The following is a 19,773-nucleotide window of genomic DNA, read 5'->3' on the forward strand; positions in this document are numbered from 1 at the left end:
TTAAAACTAATAATAATTATAAGCATTTATTTTTTCTAATAAACACATTTTTGTATGCAGTTTTGACTGATGTACATATTTTTGCAAGCAGTTTCCCTAATAAAGTGCATTTGTTTGTTATTTTCACCAAAATATTCATTTTTATGTATACTTACACAGGATATATGCATTTTTGTAGACACTGCTTGACTGGAGAACTGTATCGCACAATTAAGAAAAGTATGAATTTCAAGGATTCCTGTGTTTTGGTTCTCATTGTATCAGAAAGTATGAATTAGGCATGATTGCCTCTGAATGCAAACTGAATCAAATTTCTTCACTGTCCCTAGTGTGAAATAACATGGTTCTTTATTTATAGTTCCCTTTGCCCACAGCCTGCAGTAAAAGGTGCAATTTCCAAAAAAAATCAAAATGCAGTTTTGATTGTGTCTCTCTGTATTACATAGAACACAGTCAGATAATTCCAAGTAAATGATTGTAGGATGTATTGATGTTCAAAGATGTTCATACTGAAAGGTAGAGCATAAATGGAAGAAGTGACATGCCAGAGTGACTTCACATGAGGCAGGAATTGGTTTTATATTCATTCTCAGACTGGAAGAGAACGTTGTTATGTCTGCCTCTTTGCTTAAGCTGCTACTCATATCTCTCTATGTGGAGATGTTGATAAATCAAAGCTCTAGTATATCTATAAAACAAAGGGACTGTTTGTCTTTTATTTCCTAGGTGTATGGTATTTAAATGCAGAGAAAGGAAAAAATATCCAACTTCATTTCCAGTACCTTGATCTGGAAAATATTAATGACGTTGTAGAAATCAGAGATGGCACAGGAACTGGTTCTTTATTTTTAGGCAAGTATAACCCACAAATTTATGCAGAATTAGAATACTGTGTGTGGTTGAGCAGTATTTCATATTTTCTGGAAAACACAGGCGACCTTAGTTAGTTAGTTAGTTTTTTTAAAAAATACACATTGAAAGTTGCTTATAGTACATTTGTGACAATTTCACTGAGCTGAGCATGAGATAATATTTTGGTGGTTTATCCTTGCTAGAGTTAAAAATATAACATCAATAACACTAGCTGCAACAATGCAGGTGAAACTAGAAGTGGGCAGGTTCTACTCTGGAAACAATTTGGTGGGCTTTTCACACAGACTTCACTGAAACTTCCAAATTGGCTGGTATAGTTTAAAAGAATTACAGAGAGGTCTTTCTGGACTCTGAAATGCCGTTTATCCCATGATGCTCCATAGGTTTCTGTGTAGTAAGGCTTTCAGTGTGTCAGGCATTGTTGTAGCACCATTGTAGCATGTTGTACCACAATGTGGTAGAGAGGCTTCCATGCATATGTGGCAGATTCTAGTAGTGAACCCACAACTTGCTTGAACCAGAACTGCTAATAGATTACAGATGTTGGTCCTGTTTCAGGTACATTTCCCCACAAATTCCAGTTTGGGCAGAATTCACCAATATATGTGGATGAAACATATTGAAAGAATTCAGGATACTTTTTCTAGACTAGTCTTAAAAAACTGTGTCCCCTAGATATAGATGGACAATGGCATTTTTTTCACTCATAAAGTTATGGGGTTGGGTTTTTTCTTCTTATTTTTATGTATAACAACACTTCACACAATTTCTAAGCAGAAAGCATTTGACCTGTATCTAAAATATACATATTTCTGTTTTCTCTATGGGTAGCTGTATATACAGGAAAGTCCCCGGTGCCAGATATATTCTCTACGGCTCAACAGATGACTGTATTCTTTATTACTGACGATTCTGTAACTAAGAAAGGATTTGCAGCCAATTTCACTACAGGATACCATTTAGGCATGCCAGGTGAGATTCACACTTACACATTTTTATTCAAAAATTTTAAAAGGGCACATGAAACTGTGAACAATCCTATGCATGTCTACTTAGAAGTTAGTTTCATTGGGTTTAATGGAGCTTCCTCTATTACAGTGTATAAGGCTAAAGCCTTCAAATGTAATTCACATTTATCAGGACCTCTGTTGAACTAATCTACATCTTACATACTAACTTTCAGTTATTCAGTTATGGCTAATTCTGTACTCCAAAGAAGCTCAGCAGGGATGATTTGCTGCAGAGAACCGGGGGCGGGGGGGAAGGAGGGAATTGCCCTCTTCTCACTTTCCCCTGAGATTCCTTGTCAACTCCATACACTTCTGTTTCCTGTGGGATGCCAGGCTGTGTTTGCCTTTAAAAACATGGGTCTAAGAAATCATGGGCTTTCAGAGAGGAAATAGTATGAAGAAAAGGGTTAAGCATCCTCCCTGCTCTTCCCCACTGCAAATCACCTTCTTCTGATGACAGATGGAGGAACGAAGAAGTGGCTGTTGGACTAATGTTGGTTATCAGGGTAACCTAGTATCTCTTCACAAGAAGAGGTTAACTAAGCCCCATTTTGAATTGTAAGTCCTTCTTGCAGGAGTTGCAAGAATGCCCTTACACATGAGAGACCAGAAAATTGCCTCAAGTTTCTAAAGATAAAATGGATTCAGATTGTGTTTATTAACATTATGTAGAATTCAAGTTCAGTACAATAATTAAAATGCTACATTTTTATGGCCAATGATACATATTTTTTTATTTTACAGATCCCTGTGGTCCCAATTATTATCAGTGTGGAAGTAGAGAATGCATCCCGCTGGTTTACCTTTGTGATCAATCACAGCACTGTAAAGATAATTCTGATGAATCAGACTGTGGTAAATCTTTATTTCAAAAACTAAAAACAAGCTACCCATTTCTAATACATGTGACATTCTTGAATAAGTAAAAAAAAAAATTCAATAAGAAATTGTCATATATAGAATATCTTCAGGAAGGAAAGTAGATGTTAAAAACTTTGCTTTACTACCCCAGCTTTCTTACCTAAGTGTAATGAACAATATGCCTATCCTTGATCTTCTGTAGCAGTTACTTTATCTTGTTTGACGGTGACATCACCACACCTTTCCTGTGCTAATCTCTCTCTCAAAAAAATGTGAAGAACTAAGAACTCTGTTTACAGAGATCACTAGTTAGAAAACTAAGTCATCCTAACACTTCTTTATGGAATTTTTGCTTTCACTGGACAAGTGCTATAACTCCTGAGCTCTTATACCTGTAGAGTGGATTATAGGATCAAGCAAAGGAATTATAACAACAACCAAACTGAATGGCACAAGTAGGCAAGCGTACATTTGGAAAGATGTACTTGTTTCATAGTAGATATGCCCTGCTTGCACATCTACTTTTCTGGTAGGTGAAGGGCTTTTTTTTGGCATGTGAAGCAGTACAAGCTGCTTTATCTCCATGGGAACAATCTACCCACTGGTTTATATTCAATAGGCTTCATTCCACTGACCCTACTGAAACTTTCACACAGGCCAAGATTATCGACCAAAATGTAAACCATGTTACATACTGCTGTATCTATACATATACAATATTTAAAGCAGACTGAGGCCACAGAGTGAAGAGCCAAATGTACTCTGAGCTCTGTATGCTCAGTATCTATGCACATACCCTCTCTGAATTAGTATGCCCTGGGCCAGAGAATACACATGATCTTTTGTGAGCTCTGTTCATTTTAGTGGTAAAGGGAAATCAGTACATGATATCCCTTAGACTCCTTGTTCAGCTCTGTTTCCACTGAACTGAAAGAAGAAACTACTGAGGACTGAGACTTGCAGCCTAGTATCTTGAACCAGAATGTATATACACGTAGGAGCTGTAGATTTACTGCCTCTGCAACGTCCTATTTATTCACTTCAATGTTTGTTTAAAAAGCATGCTTAGGACTAAATTCTCAAGCTCACTTTCAAGCAAACGAGTTTAGGATCAAGTGTAAGCCTGATAAAAGTGTTTGACAGGAGCATAAAACAGCTGCGGGGGAGCACCATTTCAACTCTTTGCAACACATATGCGGGTTACTTTGACAACTATGACAGCTGTTGTCACAGTACCATCTGTGGAGGTAGTTATTTCCAAAATTAAATGTTCCATACATAGCTCTGTTTCTCATAAAACAGAAATAATGGTCTCTGTGCACCAATTTATATGCAGAACTGATGTTAAAATGATGCTAGGGTCTGGTTTTTTTAAAAAAACGAAATTGCTCTCACAGACAAAGAGCTGTCTGACACAATCGTTTCTGTGGGTGGATGTTTAGATTTGGAGACACGTATTTCCTTGGCTTATGTTAGATAAATCATAACTGTTAGTAGTGAAACTCTTAGACATCTGTTGGCAGGTATCATTAGTGGTATATGTGTCCAAAGGCAAAATACAGCTCCTAATACATCTTATCTTGCTATATTTAAAGAAGACGACATTTTTATCGGTAGTCTACTTTTTGTAGCAGAAGCTTATTTTTTAAAAAACTATACTTTATTATTTTTTTAACAAATATGAACCTGCAAATGTTGGCAGTAATTTCTATAGAAGGTTTAAAATCTGAATAATACAAGTATTTATTTGCTCAATTTTACTCCCATAAAATTGTGGCTGTGGTTATGGTTAATTGAACACCTATCCCTAAAGTGCAATATGAAATACTTTATTTGCATGTACTTTGCTACTGCAGTGACCTTTTTTGTTCCTCTTTTATTGGTCAAGGCATTCGTAAAATCGTCTGTCCATATGTTTCCTCTAACAGTGTACTTATCATACCATCCACAGATGTACCTAAGGGATGCTAAGCAACATACAGTTGCAAGAAACTGATAGATGAAAGCTTTTTACTGGCCGTTCAGGAGTTAACCATGGTAGAGCCACCCTGTTTGGGTTACAGGTAATGGGTTCATGATTGCAATGGTGTTTGCTTCAGGACCCAAACTTATACACACACACACACACACACACACACACACACACACATTCTATGTATGGCTGGCTTCAGAGTAGCTTTCTAAACACCTAAATTAGGGAGAAGTCTTAGCACAAGTCTTAGTTCCCTTTTCCCATTCTTGGCTAGGATGCCTTAAGTTGAGCCCATGCCTCCTCTTCATGAGTGGAAATATCCTACGATCTATAGTGCACTGTTAGAAGTTTACTTCTGAGTCTATTTACTTTGTCAACAGTGCGCTTGGTCAATGGTTCTTTCAGCTTCAATGGATTGGTGCAGTTCAAGGTTGAGAATGAATGGTACACAGCTTGTGCAGATGAGTGGACTGAACAATTGTCAAGCAGTGTCTGTCACTGGTTGGGACTTGGGTAAGTAAGGCTGTTTAATTCATTTTGTTTCAGACTGTATATGCTTCATAATAGCTATATCTGGTAGAAGATTGGCCAACCTTGCAAAGGACAGTATACATACATGTGTGATTATCCAATGAAAATTTAGATGAAGAATAGGGAACCTATGGCTCTCCAGATGTTGTTCGGCTCCAGTTCCCATCAGCTCTAGCTGAATCATCAGGGATGACAAAAGCTGAAGTCCAGTTATATCTGGAGGGCCATAGGTTTCCCATCCTTAATATAGAGCATCATTTTTAGTGGATCAATACTATGAGGTTATATATTTATATTTTTGTTCTTCCACTAAGGCACTTCTTGGAAAGGGCAGTGGGCAGCTTATGACACTGCTTTGAGAAAGAGCAGGGATGCAGGAAGGGCCCTAAGACTGGTACCCTCTTGAATGTGTTGTGGAGTATAGCTGATTTAGTTCCACAAAGTCTATTACAAATAAACAAAACTTTCATAACAAATGCTGAATCGTTCAGAAAACCTGCATTGGCCAATGCACTCTGCCTTCTTTCTTTAGTTTTAGAAGACATCTTCTTAAATGGAGTATTACCAGCATCTATTAATAGCACTATTTTAAAGAAAGGGACAGAATGCTATAACATACAACTGATGATATCATCACCATCATCATCTTAATCGTAAGGATGCTATCAGCATGAAGGAGGCTGCCCGTCCATCCTGTAGCTGCCAGGCACTCAGAGGCCCAGCTCCCCCTCTATACACCTTCTCCTCTGCAGGGACATGCACCTGTTAGGAAATCCACCCCACAAATGGTTTCCATTGACAGGATTGGACCGAGGATCACCTTTGCACCATGGCCACCTGGGTGGGCAGCCTCAAATGTTCTTGTAGGTATCATTCCAGTCCTTGCCATTAAGCCAAGTAGGGTAGGCAGCTAAGGACAATGATTTTCACAGCAGCAGTAGCAGCAAGACACTTGCAACACCATTGCTTGGCAGGAGCACTTGTCAGGCACACAGCATTATCTTGGCATCAGCTGTGACCAGTTGGGAGAGGAGGGACCTCTTCTTAGGATGCAGTGGGGCTGCTGTGGCCAGAGAGGCTTTCCCTAAGAGGAACAATGTCAACCATGAGTTGTTTGGTGAGATACACTAGCAGGCCACCTTTCCTCACTGGGAATGGGCGTGTTGCCTGGTCTTCTGTTGAAGATCCCCCTACCTGAACTGACCTTGCTTTCTGTGGCTGCTGCTCCTTGTGGGCAGTTGCTGCTGTTACTGGATCTCCAAATTGCATCTGTTACTGCTGGTGCATACCTGTGGGGAGAAAAAGCTTGGGAAACAGATGTTAGCATGACAATTTTGTCCCCATTTGCACTTTGTTGGGAATGTGTTCAGAGTGTCCAGTGTTCGTGAAGTATGTTCCCTGGAGTGTTCACAAGGCCCCTGCTGCACCCCTACCCAAGTGCTCTTTCAGAGTGGTGTGGGACATTAGGGCGAGCTAGGACCCGATTTCTGAGGATTGGGCCCTCTCTATTGACTTCCATTGTGTGGTTTGAATTAATCCATCCTTTTTGCTGGCCTCACTTCTGCCAGGGTGTCAGGCAATGTGATTAAGTAGAGTTAAGATTCAGCCTAGGTCCCTAGCTGCATGGTATGATGGATCTTAAGTCACATCCTGGCAGAATTTGGATCTGGCTTGCTCCCTAAACCATGCTCATTCATTTCAATGGTTCTACTCTGAATAAAATATAGCTGAATACCACCCTAATATTTGAAAAACTGCATGGGCATGAGCAAAGGGAGTTGCCATTTGATGCCAGTGATGTCCTCCTGAGCATTGTCCAGTAGCTAATGAGACTTGCAAGCAATGCACTTTAGCTTTTTTCTCTCTTGCACTGAACTGGAGATAGCACTGAACTGAGCAGCTAAAACAGCTTGTGGAGCAGGCAGATCTTTTAAAGGAGTTCATTTTTTTCAGTTGAGATTTATGAGGAAATTCACTTTTTACCTAGCCTTTTCCTGAGGAAAAAGACTAACTGCTGATCAAATTGGAAATGTCTGGTCTTCCCATGGTGACAAGGAGAAGTAAATCAGAGGGGCTGGGCATGTGCTCAGCATCATCCTTCTTGATAATGACTTGAGGAACAGTGTGTAAAACTGACCAGCTTAACAGAAAGAGTGGTTTAGGGCCGTCTTTAGCACAGTGTGTGTGCTTCAGCTATCTGCCAACAGCATCCCTGTTGCTTGAAATTTTGGGGGAAGATGACTATGTTGTATTCTTTTTATAATGGATGAATTGTATTCCGCCAGACCCTCAAACCTCTGCGCATATCCTGCTGCTTCCAAGCACTTTGGTAAAGTGGCAAGAGCAAAGTCAATCATAAAATCAAAGAAACTGCAGATAGAAAAGACCTGCTAGGTCACTTAGTCCATCTTCCTGCCAAGTGTGGGATTGTTCTCCAGCTGTATTTCCACACTAGTGTTAGCTAGCCTAGTTTTCAGCTTCCAGGATATTCTGCCAATCGCCCAATGACTTCAGCATGTTTAGCCTTGCATTCTAGAGCTCTGCTGATATTTGGCCTATATTTTCATTTCCTCAATATTTTATCACAATGGGAATGAAGAGTCCTACTGGGTATTGCCACCACAAAACACAAGAGCAAATCACGTTTGAACTGTCATACAGAACTTCTAAAATTAAATGTTATTTTAGTCAATGGTAAGTAAAATGAAAGTCCTAAGGCTTAGACATTAACCTTCTCTCCTGCTCACCTAAATTAAAACATGCTAGGATTTATAAAATGGAATGGAGTTCAGGAAAAAATATTCTAGCTTTCATGGAGAAAATTTGCACTATACTTTCTTGCTCTAGTCCCCAAAGCCTGCTTTAGGTATAGAAGCTCAGGATTTCATGTGTAATGCTTACATCCACAGATTATGTGACTGTAGCTGTTTACTACAGTCATGTACAGTAAAATAATAATAATAATACGTCATTTGATATGGTTGGACTGAAACCAGGGAATGCATTGGTCTATGTAGAGCATCCTTCCTAACTGAACATTTTCAGAATACGTAATGAATTTTACTATCATCACTGGTTGCTGATGAAAACTGTACAATTTGACACTGTCAGTATTTATGCCACTATTCTCTCATTTTGGGGAGGGAAAGCAAGAAGGTAAGTGGATTGATTCCCTTCTCTCAAATGGATTGTGTCTAGCAAGCTCATGCGTAGTCCCATTCCAGAAACAGGAGAACACAGTGATAGGTACAGCACTTTTTCCCCTTGGCTGGCCAAAGTGCCATTGTGATCACAGCAATTTTTGGCTGTTGTATTCTGACTGCTCAATTTACTGGCCACATTTCTCCATACATCACAGATGTTGTGTGACATGTATCTATAAAGGGAAGATTCCTTGAGGAAGAGGAAGGAAGAAATCCATCAGACCATTTCTTAAAGCCACTGCTATATTAATAAGGCATTTGGCATAATTGTTTCTAGAAGGTTTATTATTATTATTTTAAAGAATATATTCCAAGCATTGTTTTCCTTTGTAGAAGTGTGAATAGATCGTATCCTGTCTTATTTGATCGGGCAGGACTTTTTGTGGAAGTTACAAAAGCAGTCAACAACAGTTTAATACTAACACCCAAGTAAGTATTCTAAAAATATGATGATAAACAATTGAAGTTGTGCTTAGGGCACATTATTATTTTTTTCTTTAAATTCAGCTTGTCATCTGATCCTCTCATATTTTATAAAAAAGGATTATGCTAGTGGCATTAGGAGAGGACTTATGCAGAATCTGCAGGTCAGTCCCAATGGTATAGTGGGGGGTGGGGTTTACATCCTTTTTTTCCCTTCTTTTTTTTTTGCTTGCATCTCTTCTGTCAAAGTTAGTCTTCCTTTTTCTTCCCATGTGGTCAGGACTTCCATTTCCTGAAGGAAGCCTTCTTGCCTCTAACAGCTACCTTTTCTCTTCTTGTTAACTATGGTGGCATCTTCTTGGCTCGAGTGGTACCTCTTGAACTGCTGTATACATTCTACCTGAGCTTATTGTGATTTTGAACAACCTCCAAGTCCTCTGGAGATTTGACCCTGTTGACTTTGCCTTTCATCTTCCTTTTATACCACTCTCCTCACAAGCAGTGTGTGAAGCAAGGCCAGTGAGGGCTATGGCCTGGGTTGAGGGCATATGGTTGGGGATAGGGTGGGAGGGGAGTTCCCAGGGCCAATAGTACTAGTTGCATCAGGTGGGAAGTTCTAGGGATTACCTGGGTGAGTAGGGGGTTGGCAATAGAGTAAGGGGTTGGTTGGAGGAGGCAGCCTTGGCAAGCAATGCAAGCAGGGGCAAAAGCCCTTAGTCCAGGGGTCAGCAACCTTTTTCAGCTGTGGGCTGGTCCACCATCCCTCAGACCATGTGGTGGGCTGGACTATATTTTGAAAAAATTCCTATGCCCCACAAATAATCCAGAGGTGCATTTTTTTTAAAAAAAGCACACATTCTATTCATGTAAAAACACCAGGCAGGATCCACAAATCACCCAGAGATGCATTTTAAATAAAATGACACATTCTACTCATCTAAAAACACGCTTATTCCCGGACCATCCACGGGCCGGATTGAGAAGGCGATTGGGCCACATCTGGCCCCTGGGCCTTGGGTTGCCTACCCCTGCCCTAGTCTCTCACTATGTGTATTCTTTTTTTCCATTTGTGGAGTTCTCTTCTATTTATCTGCAAATTTTTATCCAAGATGCTTGCTGATATTTACTGATTTGTGATGTGTTAACTAATGGCACAGTCACAGCCTCTGGGGCTCAGATGAATTGCAGGCTAATGAAATATTCTTCAAGCCCCTGGATCACAGAAATACTAGAGTCATTTTGATCTGTGGGCTTTTACTGTTCTGGAATCTATCTTCTTTTTTTCTTGACCAAATATTTCTCAGTCTTCTGAGCAAAGCTAAGATAGTCCTGACAGAGCAGAGTTATATCTATGTAGGTATTACTTCCTAGCAAGCTAACATTTTTAAATCTTTGGTCACACTGATCTCTAGTGGCAAATGACTGTGTAAACATATAAGAAAGCAATACTGTTTTCTTACTAGAGTACTGAGAGTCTATAGACTATTGTAAAATGTGCATGCTGCCTAATACTAATGATTAAGGAAGTACAGGGTTTGGGGTGGCTTTTTTTGTAGATTATCCAGCAGTGTAGACTTTACATAATCCTTAAAGATATGGTACTTGCATATTTTAAACAAAAAAAATTTAATGTATCTGGTGAGAAGCACCATGTCACTAACCTTATGGTGTTCCAACAGGTAATGAAAATCTGTTTTTGCTAAACAGCTTAAATAAAATTATTGTGTTCTCATTCTAGGACTAGTTGTCTCAATAATTCAGTGATTCACCTGCAATGCAACAATAAACGTGAGTGTATGAACATTCAAAAGTTTAACACATAGTGCCTGCACCACGTACATTTTCTCTTACCATACTATATGTAACAATGTGGTTTTTTATATTTAACATGTATAAAATAGATTTCGCAGGAGCAAAATGTATTGTAAATCCTAGCTTAAGTTAGGACACCAAAAGGCAGCACAAATAAAATAACCTTTAAGTGTTTCCAGAAAATATCCATCTTCATGCTACGTGAAGGCTCTAAGAGAAAGGATTTCCACTATGGGCAGACATCTGTCTGTATAGTAAACTCAAATAATGTAGCTCTGGGTAATTCTGGAGATCATAAACTGTTCATAAAGAAGGCAATCTCAAATGAAATTCCAACACTTTGGAAAGTCATTATACTTCCTTCTAGATTTTGAGCCCCACAAATGACATGGATTTAACTCTAACCTTTTCTTTTAATGGTAGCATGCGGGGAAAGGCTGATTACTCAGGAACATGGAATGAAAATTATAGGTGGTTCTGATGCTCAAGAAGGTGCTTGGCCTTGGATGGTCTCGTTACGTTTCAATTCCAGGCCAGTTTGTGGAGCATCTCTTGTCAGCAATGAATGGCTGGTCTCTGCTGCACACTGTGTTTATGGGTAAGCTTAATTCTATCCTTAATTTGTAATATGTACCTGGTTCTTTGTTGTCATAATATTTTTACTTCTGATAGCTTAGCGGGAATTAGGAATTTAGGAAGCTGTTTTATACCAAGTCAGACCATTGGTGCATCTTGCTTAGTATTCCTTGGCTTCTGTATGACGCTGTTTCTTAATTTAGATTCTGTTTATGTTGTTGTTTTATTGTAATTTTAGCATGTTGTTTTATGTTGCTTTGGGATTTCAAATAAAAGGAGGTATAAAAATACTTTAAATAGATAAGCAAATTGTCAATGCTGACTGGCTGTGGTTCTCTAGGTTTCAAACAGGGGTCTTTCCCAACCCTATGGGGACATAGCAGGGTGTGAGCCTGGGACCTTTTGCACATAGAGGTCAGTGCTCTACAACTGAGCTATGGTGCTTGATTTGCCATTTTGGGGAGAGCCATAAGCTAACATAAAATCAGGGTTGAGTGGATACATGAATTTGACCCCTCTTTCAGGGGCCACTTTTGTCAGGTACACGCCTGATTCTTCATTCTTTGCAACCCCAGCTTTAATTTCATAGAAACATAGAATTATAGAGCTGAAAAGGACCACGAGGTACATCCAGTCCAACCCCCTGCAAGGCATGAATCTTTTGTCCGATGTGGGGCTCAAACCCATGACCCTGAGATTAAGAGTCTCCTGCTCTACCAGCTGAGCTAAACTTTGCAGCCATGGCTTGAGTTCAAGCTGGGGCTGCAAATATTCCTGTCAAAACTCAGCACCACTCTATGCAGAAATCAACTGCAGAAGCTCAGATTGGGAGCTCCTGCCTAAATGCAGCTGGGCTAGGTTTTTGACACCAAAAACATGCCTTCTTGCTGGGTAATATCAAGAAAGCACTTTAAGGCTCCCAAAGATTTCTTTGCAGCCTTTGCTTTACTAGCCCTACACTTGATGTCATATGGCATCAGGTATAGAGCAGGTAGATGTGGCTTGGGGGAAATGGCCGTGACGCAATGTAGGACCCCATTACCTGTTTTAGCCAATGTCACTCTGATCTTAGATCATTGGGGGTGGGGTGGACGGTGCCCTAGACCTTGAAACTGACAAATCTTCAAACTCAGCATCATGAATGATCAGGGTTAGGGATCATATGAAATTTCATGTTATATCATTTCATTATATCACCATTTAATCCTGGTGCTGCAAAGGGCTCATTATCCTTGTTGCATGCTGTGTTTTCTGGGATGAAGCTTAGCTCTAGTCAGGGCTGGCCCACTCATGCTGCTCCAGCAACAATAGCTACAGCACACTCCTTGGAGGCTGGATCCTCCACCTTGCTACCAGCTGCCTCTTGGTGTATAGGAGACACTACTGATTTCCTCCCTTCCCTAGGGATAAATGGTGGAGATGTCCCTCTGGGGTCTCCTGGAATCTTCACCTGCCTGTTGTGATTCAGTGGGCCCTTTCCCCTCACCCACAACAGCCTTTGGGTAAGGTTCATTGGATTCCCCACCTTGTTCCCAATGTAGATCTTTATTCTTCCCTTTTTCCTAATGCAGAAATTCATTCACCACTTCATCGCTTGTGGGAAGGTGCCATTTTGTAGTTCGCCTCAGGTGCCAAAATGTCTTTCTAGTGAAAATGAATCATATACATTCAGCCTCCCTCTTTCAATCAGGTTTTATCAGGCATCTTGGTGTAATGCTCATTTAAGAACTATACCAAAAAGCACTGTTGCACATAGATAGAGACAATGAAGATTGTTCTGCTATATAGACAAAAGGAGTGTGTAAATTCTTCTGGCAGATTTCCCAAAGGTTAATTGAAAATAGCCATAATCAGTTATAATTCTTCATTTTTTCCATCTAGATTTATTAATGTTATGAAGAACTTCTGGGAAATTCTTACTCAGCTGTATTTATTCATACTGTTCTAACAATAACACAGAACTTTAGCACTATTAAAGCATGCCATTTTCCAATGCCTTAGCAATTAAAGATATGCTGGCATATTGAATGATTTTTTTAAAAAAACAAAAACTAGGCAAACTTACATAGCACACTTCCACAACATCATGTGGGTCTCTCAATCTTTTAGATATTTTAGGTGCCTCTATCAAGGTTTTTGTTGCTTTTTATTTTCTTTAACAAAATGCTGCCTTTAATAGAGCTGACACAAAGCAATAGCTCTGTTTCACTGACAGTTACACTCTGGGGCCCAAAATCACTATGAGCTGATGTGTTAATGAGGTGTTAATGGTTTTGGAGGAGATCTTAAAGACTGCTATGGTAGTATTAGAAGCAACTGCATTGTCATCTTGGTGTAAAGGGAAAGTCTGTGTGGAGTCAAAATTACGGTAGGTTCTTTGGAGACAATCAGTGGATTGACTTCACCCAGTTTTTGGCATGACAAGCAGAAACTCAACACTATTCATTTAAAAATCACAATATTTCTTGGTTTCCAAAAATACTTGGGCAGTGCCAGGCATTTCCTTCTGGTATTTATATATTTGTCTCTGTGCATATGTAAATATATATAAATTATTAGCATATATTTAACCTTTTGCTGATAAACTGTTGATTATTTTTCAGTTCAGTTCAGTTTTTTTAATCAGTGTTGATCAGAGTACATATTACTAAAATCTTCTACAGTATATCAGAATGTGAACATATTTATTGTAATGTATCTAATACAGTCAAAGCTCTTCACTTCTAAAAATGGAATCCAGTTTGATGATTCTTCAATTTACTTGCAACCTTATATCTCATCAGTTACAATAGGGGATATAAGCAAGTAACAAGTGATTAATGTAAAGTTATCTACATGAAATATGCTATACCAGGCTAAGTGTTCCCATGTTATTTAGAATCACTTGAGTATCTGCATTACTCATCCAACATGTTGCCAGTGGTGTCATTAAGAAATGACCTCATATCTTCTAAAGGTAGATTCAGCTTCACAACCCAGTATACAACCCATCCATGTAAGGCAAAATAAGCCAAGGTATTTATGTTTGACCACCAGAGCAATGAATTATACTCTGCAATGTAAGTGGTATTAGCAAGCACCCCATTTGTCACTGACCAAGCTGTCATTTGGCCTTTGTCATGAAAGCACAATAATATACTCCTGAGCCCTCTTCCTTTGGCTGCATAATAGATAGTACTGGGCTAGAAGGTGATCATGTCTCTGCAGTGGAATAAATGCATCAGTTATCCTTACCTCTTTGATGACCCCCCCCCCCACTTCCTTGTGCTATGAGACACAAAATACAGGCAGTGGTAAGTCAGGTTAAATTAAAGTCTGTAACTATCAAATGTATTTTTCTTTATTCACAAATAATCTAAATTCATCTGAAAAGCTGCTTAAATATGAAAGCAATGTACAAACATTTTGATGTATTCCATAATGGTGTCCCCAGGCACCTTGGTGGAAGCTGAAGTGTGACTTGAAAAATTAAGCACCCTGTTGGATCATCCCTCACTTTGTGGTAAAACCAGACATGGTGTCCTGTGCACACCCAGCCAAGGAAGACAAGCAGACGATAGTAATTTTTTTATTGACAAAAGCACACAATTACAGCGCACCAGATAGAAATGCACACATGCTTCTAGCGTCTACGTAGCTAGCATTAACTTTCCCAGGTTTGTGCTGGGTGAAGCGGTTGAAGCAACTGTGGGACCAAGCCACTCTGACCACCCCCATCCCAGTTTGTGTAGCCTTGTCTGACAGAGTGCGCAGATACAACCTGAGACATGAAAGTTGTCCCTGTGCTTTTTTTATACAAGCTCCCATTGGGGGCAGTGGGGCAGGAGAGATCAGGTCCCTCACCCAAACTGCCTCTTACTTCCATTTCTGACATGCCCTGTCCCCCTCCTCCAATTCTTACTGCTTCAATCCTGGCTCCTGCCTTGCGGGTGGCACCAAAATGCATAAATCACTGCCCTCTCTCCTGGGTCAGCCTCTATGCCCCCTTCCTCCATCACACATTCAGTGGAACCCTGCCAGTCCCTGACATCTGTTAGAGAGATGGGTACCAAATATGGGCAGAGGTATCCCCAGGAAGGTGTGCAACTACACTGTCATATACTGGTCCAGTTCATACTGTAGTTATTGGGCAATTAAGGAAAGTATAGTCCCAATATCAACTGACCGAGGGAAGGCTTGTGGGAATGTTGTGGATAGTAGGAGAGGATATATTGATTAAATATTATCCTTCCTCACTCACGCTAGTGAGTCAGTAGCAGAGTACATTCCCCAGTGTATTGCAGGCAGCTAGTTGGTATATTTGTATGAATCTCTTTACTTAAGCAATCCAATCTAGCTTTGTCCAGATTGGGTTATTCCTGGTAATTTCCCCTTTTATCCCTCTTAAAAAGAATAAAGGCACAACAGTCTTCTTTTAAAAGTAATAAGAAATTTTCTCACATTCAGTTCACAGTTGGCTCCCTGAAGGCAGGCTTGTAGTTACAGAATAGAGATTGAGTTCATCCCATATGAGGATTGGGCTCATGGCTGAGAGCCAGCAGACAGCAAAAGCATCAGTATCAGAAGAGAGCAGCAAAAGAGTCAAAGAGGAAGATGGCTGCATGACTGACCCTTTTAAAAGGGTCTCACAGGATCACATCCATCTACCTGGTCACAGGCAGGGGGAGGATGCTCCAGACCAGGTGTGACAGAAAGTCCTCCTGGCTGGAGTACCATCCCCGTGTGTCCACTCTGAGCAGACAGGAAATGTTGTACTTGACTGCTTATGTTACATCCCACAAAGTTTTGGGTGGTATGCAGGACACAATATTAGATTACCTTTCTCACAGTAGCAAACAGATTGCTTATTCAGTTTTCAGGCTGTGTGTAATTTTTGTGTTAAAATAATATGTCTCTCCAATTTTAATATGTGGGAATCTTGTAAAAATTTGGCATGCTCTGGTTTATATCAACAATACTGTCATACCTCCATACCAATTTCAAATGATACAGTAAGAGCGCATTGCATGGTCCAGCTGCATTCAAATGATTGAGACATTGTGCAAAGTGGTGTAAAAGTAGAAATTAACAGAAATTACATGTCACAAATTGCTCAGATTTGTTATTTGATCACAGTTGATTCTGACTCAGAATATTCCTTGTAATTCCTCAGGAGGAATTTAAAACCATCCCAGTGGAAAGCCGTACTTGGTGCGCATAACAATCTGAATTTGTCATATCCTCAAATAGTTATTCAAGAGATCGATCAAATCATCATAAATCCCCATTACAATAAGCGAACGAAAGATAGTGACATTGCTTTGATGCATCTTCAAATCCGAGTGAATTACACAGGTGGGATCATTTTCTTTTCCTGGTTTCTTTCATATGGTGAAGTGATTTAGAGTCAAATCTGGAATAAATTTGGAAAGTTAAGATACTACATGTTTCCAATAAAATAATAAAATAGACCTGAGTAATGGACGCATTCTGGACATTGCTGTGGAGGAGCTGCTTGTATAATGACATCACAAAATGGACATAATGGACACTGGAATTGAAACTGATTGATCATTTATTTTTCACAGATTACATTCAGCCCATTTGCTTCCCAGAAAATACAAAACAATTTTTGCCAGGAACTAATTGCTCCATTGCTGGCTGGGGAAGAACTACAAATCAAGGTACGTCATCACACTGTTAAAAGGCCCTATTAAAATCCGGAGCAGAACTTTTTCTCTGTGTTTTTTTGTCTCTGTGTTTTGGTATTTTCATGATGCAATCAATACAAGGTACTTGAAGTAAATATATGTTGCTATGCAGAAAAATATTTTTCTTATAACTGTCATAGCACTAGCTGCAATGGAACAAATTATACCCCCCACCCAGGAGAGCTGTTGGACCAAAGTGTGGGCCATAAGAAGAAAAGATAAGCCCTTTTTTCCCCTCTGTGGGGCAAACAACAGATTGGGTGTGGAGATTTTTATCTGGAAAATGTTGTGCAAGGAATTAGTAATTTAGCCACCTGCTGCAATCAAATTAGCAGATCAAGGTGACTGCTTTTCAATAATGCATGGCATGCAGTTTAGCCCTGAATAAATAATGCACATTACAACCAATATGCATAGATCTGCACCAGTTAAAAAGGACAGAATGCAGTCAAGGCCAGGGTTAAGGAAATCAGGAAACATCAATACATGGTGCAAATACATAATGCCTCATTTCTCACGAATGCCTACCAATCCCATCAAGTTGCTCCATGGAGAAGAAAGTTATTTTTTCCATTCTGATATGTTGGTTTGCATGTTGGCCTCTGCTTCTAGACCAGGGTTCACCGGCAGATGCACATGTGCCTACAAAGACCCTCCCTGTCATTCACAAGGTATCTCTCTCCACTGAGGTTCATCCTGAAAGAAGCATTTTCTTGTAGACAGTGGAAGAGGTTGTGCTGTGTGCTTGGTTGCAGGAGGGGTGCCCACAACAGTTTCTCTGGTTTGCAAATGTGCCCACAGGCCCTCTGTTCTAGACTATGCTTTCAATTATATGTATAAACAAGGGGCTATATTTAAAGATACCAATAAATCAGAAACAGCAAAGAGTTTTCTGGCACTTTAAAAATACTAGCTGAGTTGTTGTCGCATTAGCTTTTATGGACCTGAGCCTATTTCATTTGATGCATCAAGTATCCTCCTCATTTGGCAAACACATAGATGTTTACAAACAATAAAAACTGTAAATCGAGGGCAGCTCTAGTCTACAAAAGCTCGTGCCACAATAAATCTGTTTTGAATGTGTCACACGTTTACAAACAGATATTCAGTTATCCTTTAGGAATTATTTGTGACTTGTAAGAAGTTAAAGATGCTTTTCATTGTTCTATAGAGAAATATTTTGGCTAAATTTTTGTGCAGTATTAAAGGGAATGCTTTTGGTAGTGCAGCCAACATAAATTTGCCAGTTTTAAAATAGTTTAGTTTCAGTTAACAGCCTACAAATTTAAATGTGATTTCTCGCCCACCCCCCTTTCAAATTTCATAGATTCTTGTGGAGAACTGATCTTAGGATTCAGCTAGATTTAGTCTTAGCATTTCATTCTTACAATTTTATGGCTTTAAATATCTTACTTATTCGTAGTTTAATAGAACATTAGTATTTCATCTAATACATTTGTATTTGATTATGGAACTCAAAGAGGCATACGTTCTCAGGCACTCTCCCATCTAGGTACTGACTGCACCAAAACCTGCTTAGGTTGAGCAATCATGTAAGGACCCAAATATTTGGGGGGGGGGTACCCTTTACCAAGGCTCAGAGATGCAGCTGGGACCAGCCAGCAACCTCATTTCCATGGAAGGTAAAATGGAAGCTAAAATGTAAACCAACAATGAATGCATTTCTTTTGACACCCCATTCAGTCCTAACATGTTAATTAATTTCAATGGGTCTAAGATTCTATGTGAATCAGAGAATCAGAGAATTGAAGAGTTGGGACGGATCTTGAGGGTCATTTAGTACAATCCCCCGCAAGGGGGGGATCACAGCCTAGCTGAACACCACCCAAGTTGTGTGAATGTCAATAGTTGTGACAGTCTTTGTTTTTAACAACTAAAAGGAGATGACTTAATAAGAAGACCACCTGGCTATGTTAGTCCAAACTTTAAGCCAGTCTGTGCATTATCACGGCTATGCTCATGTACACATCTGCTACAAGCTCATCTTGTTGACTTTCTATGAGTCTTGCTGCAACCCCAAATGTACAGACATAAGTAATTATAAATGAATGATTCAGGTTTCCCAAATGTGGGTATTTAATATATATATATATATATATATATATATATATATATATATGCATGCAGATTTTTCTGATATACGTTGTTTCCTGCAGCAGTTATGAAGCTCTCTACTCATTATGGAAAGCCCATAGACTTCACTGGATTTATTAGCAGGGTAACACAGGCAGTATAAGGCATCTATAAACTGTCCGTTGGAAATGAGCAATGTTAGAATGAATGAAAATATTGCTTGAAGAACTTGTTTTACATTATGGATCAGGCTCATTCAATGCATATGTTTAAACAGGTTCTGTGGCAAGCATATTGCAGGAAGCCGAAGTCCCTCTTATAACACATGAGAAATGCCAGCAATTGATGCCAGAGTACAATATTACTGAAAATATGATATGTGCAGGATATGATGAAGGAGGAACTGATTCCTGTCAGGTAAAATTGATAACATATGTCTTCTCTGCTACAACACAGCTGCTACATTATTATGATTATGATTATTATTATTAGGCACATTTTTTGATTCTCTGATCATTACTAAATGTTCTATATAATAATTTGATAACTGATATATGGAAAAAGCATTACTTAACTTGGGAGCTTTCTTTAAGGACAGCATCATTATCAACATCATCATTATCATACTGCTTTCAATTCTTCTCATTTATGACCTTAGCATACTTGAATTTATTTAGAGAAACAACAACCTCTAGGCTCTGTCACCTCCAAGGGAATACAAAGCAACT

At 39.4% G+C, this 19,773-nt stretch overlaps 1 protein-coding gene across 2 annotated transcripts in view; it reads left to right on the plus strand.

The window, feature by feature from the left end:
- The window catches only part of TMPRSS15 (transmembrane serine protease 15), a 54,096-nt gene that overhangs the window by 33,746 nt on the left and 577 nt on the right, over positions 1-19,773 (plus strand). Inside the window, exons 16-25 of one of the 2 annotated variants that reach the window (XM_083611270.1) lie at positions 727-852; positions 1,705-1,845; positions 2,628-2,738; positions 5,097-5,229; positions 8,784-8,879; positions 10,612-10,661; positions 11,109-11,283; positions 16,414-16,595; positions 16,829-16,924; positions 19,323-19,462. In XM_083611270.1, coding sequence (XP_083467396.1) covers positions 727-852; positions 1,705-1,845; positions 2,628-2,738; positions 5,097-5,229; positions 8,784-8,879; positions 10,612-10,661; positions 11,109-11,283; positions 16,414-16,595; positions 16,829-16,924; positions 19,323-19,462 — 1,250 coding nt within the window. The remainder of the gene's footprint in view (positions 1-726; positions 853-1,704; positions 1,846-2,627; positions 2,739-5,096; positions 5,230-8,783; positions 8,880-10,611; positions 10,662-11,108; positions 11,284-16,413; positions 16,596-16,828; positions 16,925-19,322; positions 19,463-19,773) is intronic. The other variant, XM_083611271.1, reaches the window with a different exon arrangement.

This window comes from Podarcis filfolensis (genome assembly GCF_964270895.1).
Source record: "Podarcis filfolensis genome assembly, chromosome: 4".
NCBI lineage: Eukaryota > Metazoa > Chordata > Lepidosauria > Squamata > Lacertidae > Podarcis > Podarcis filfolensis.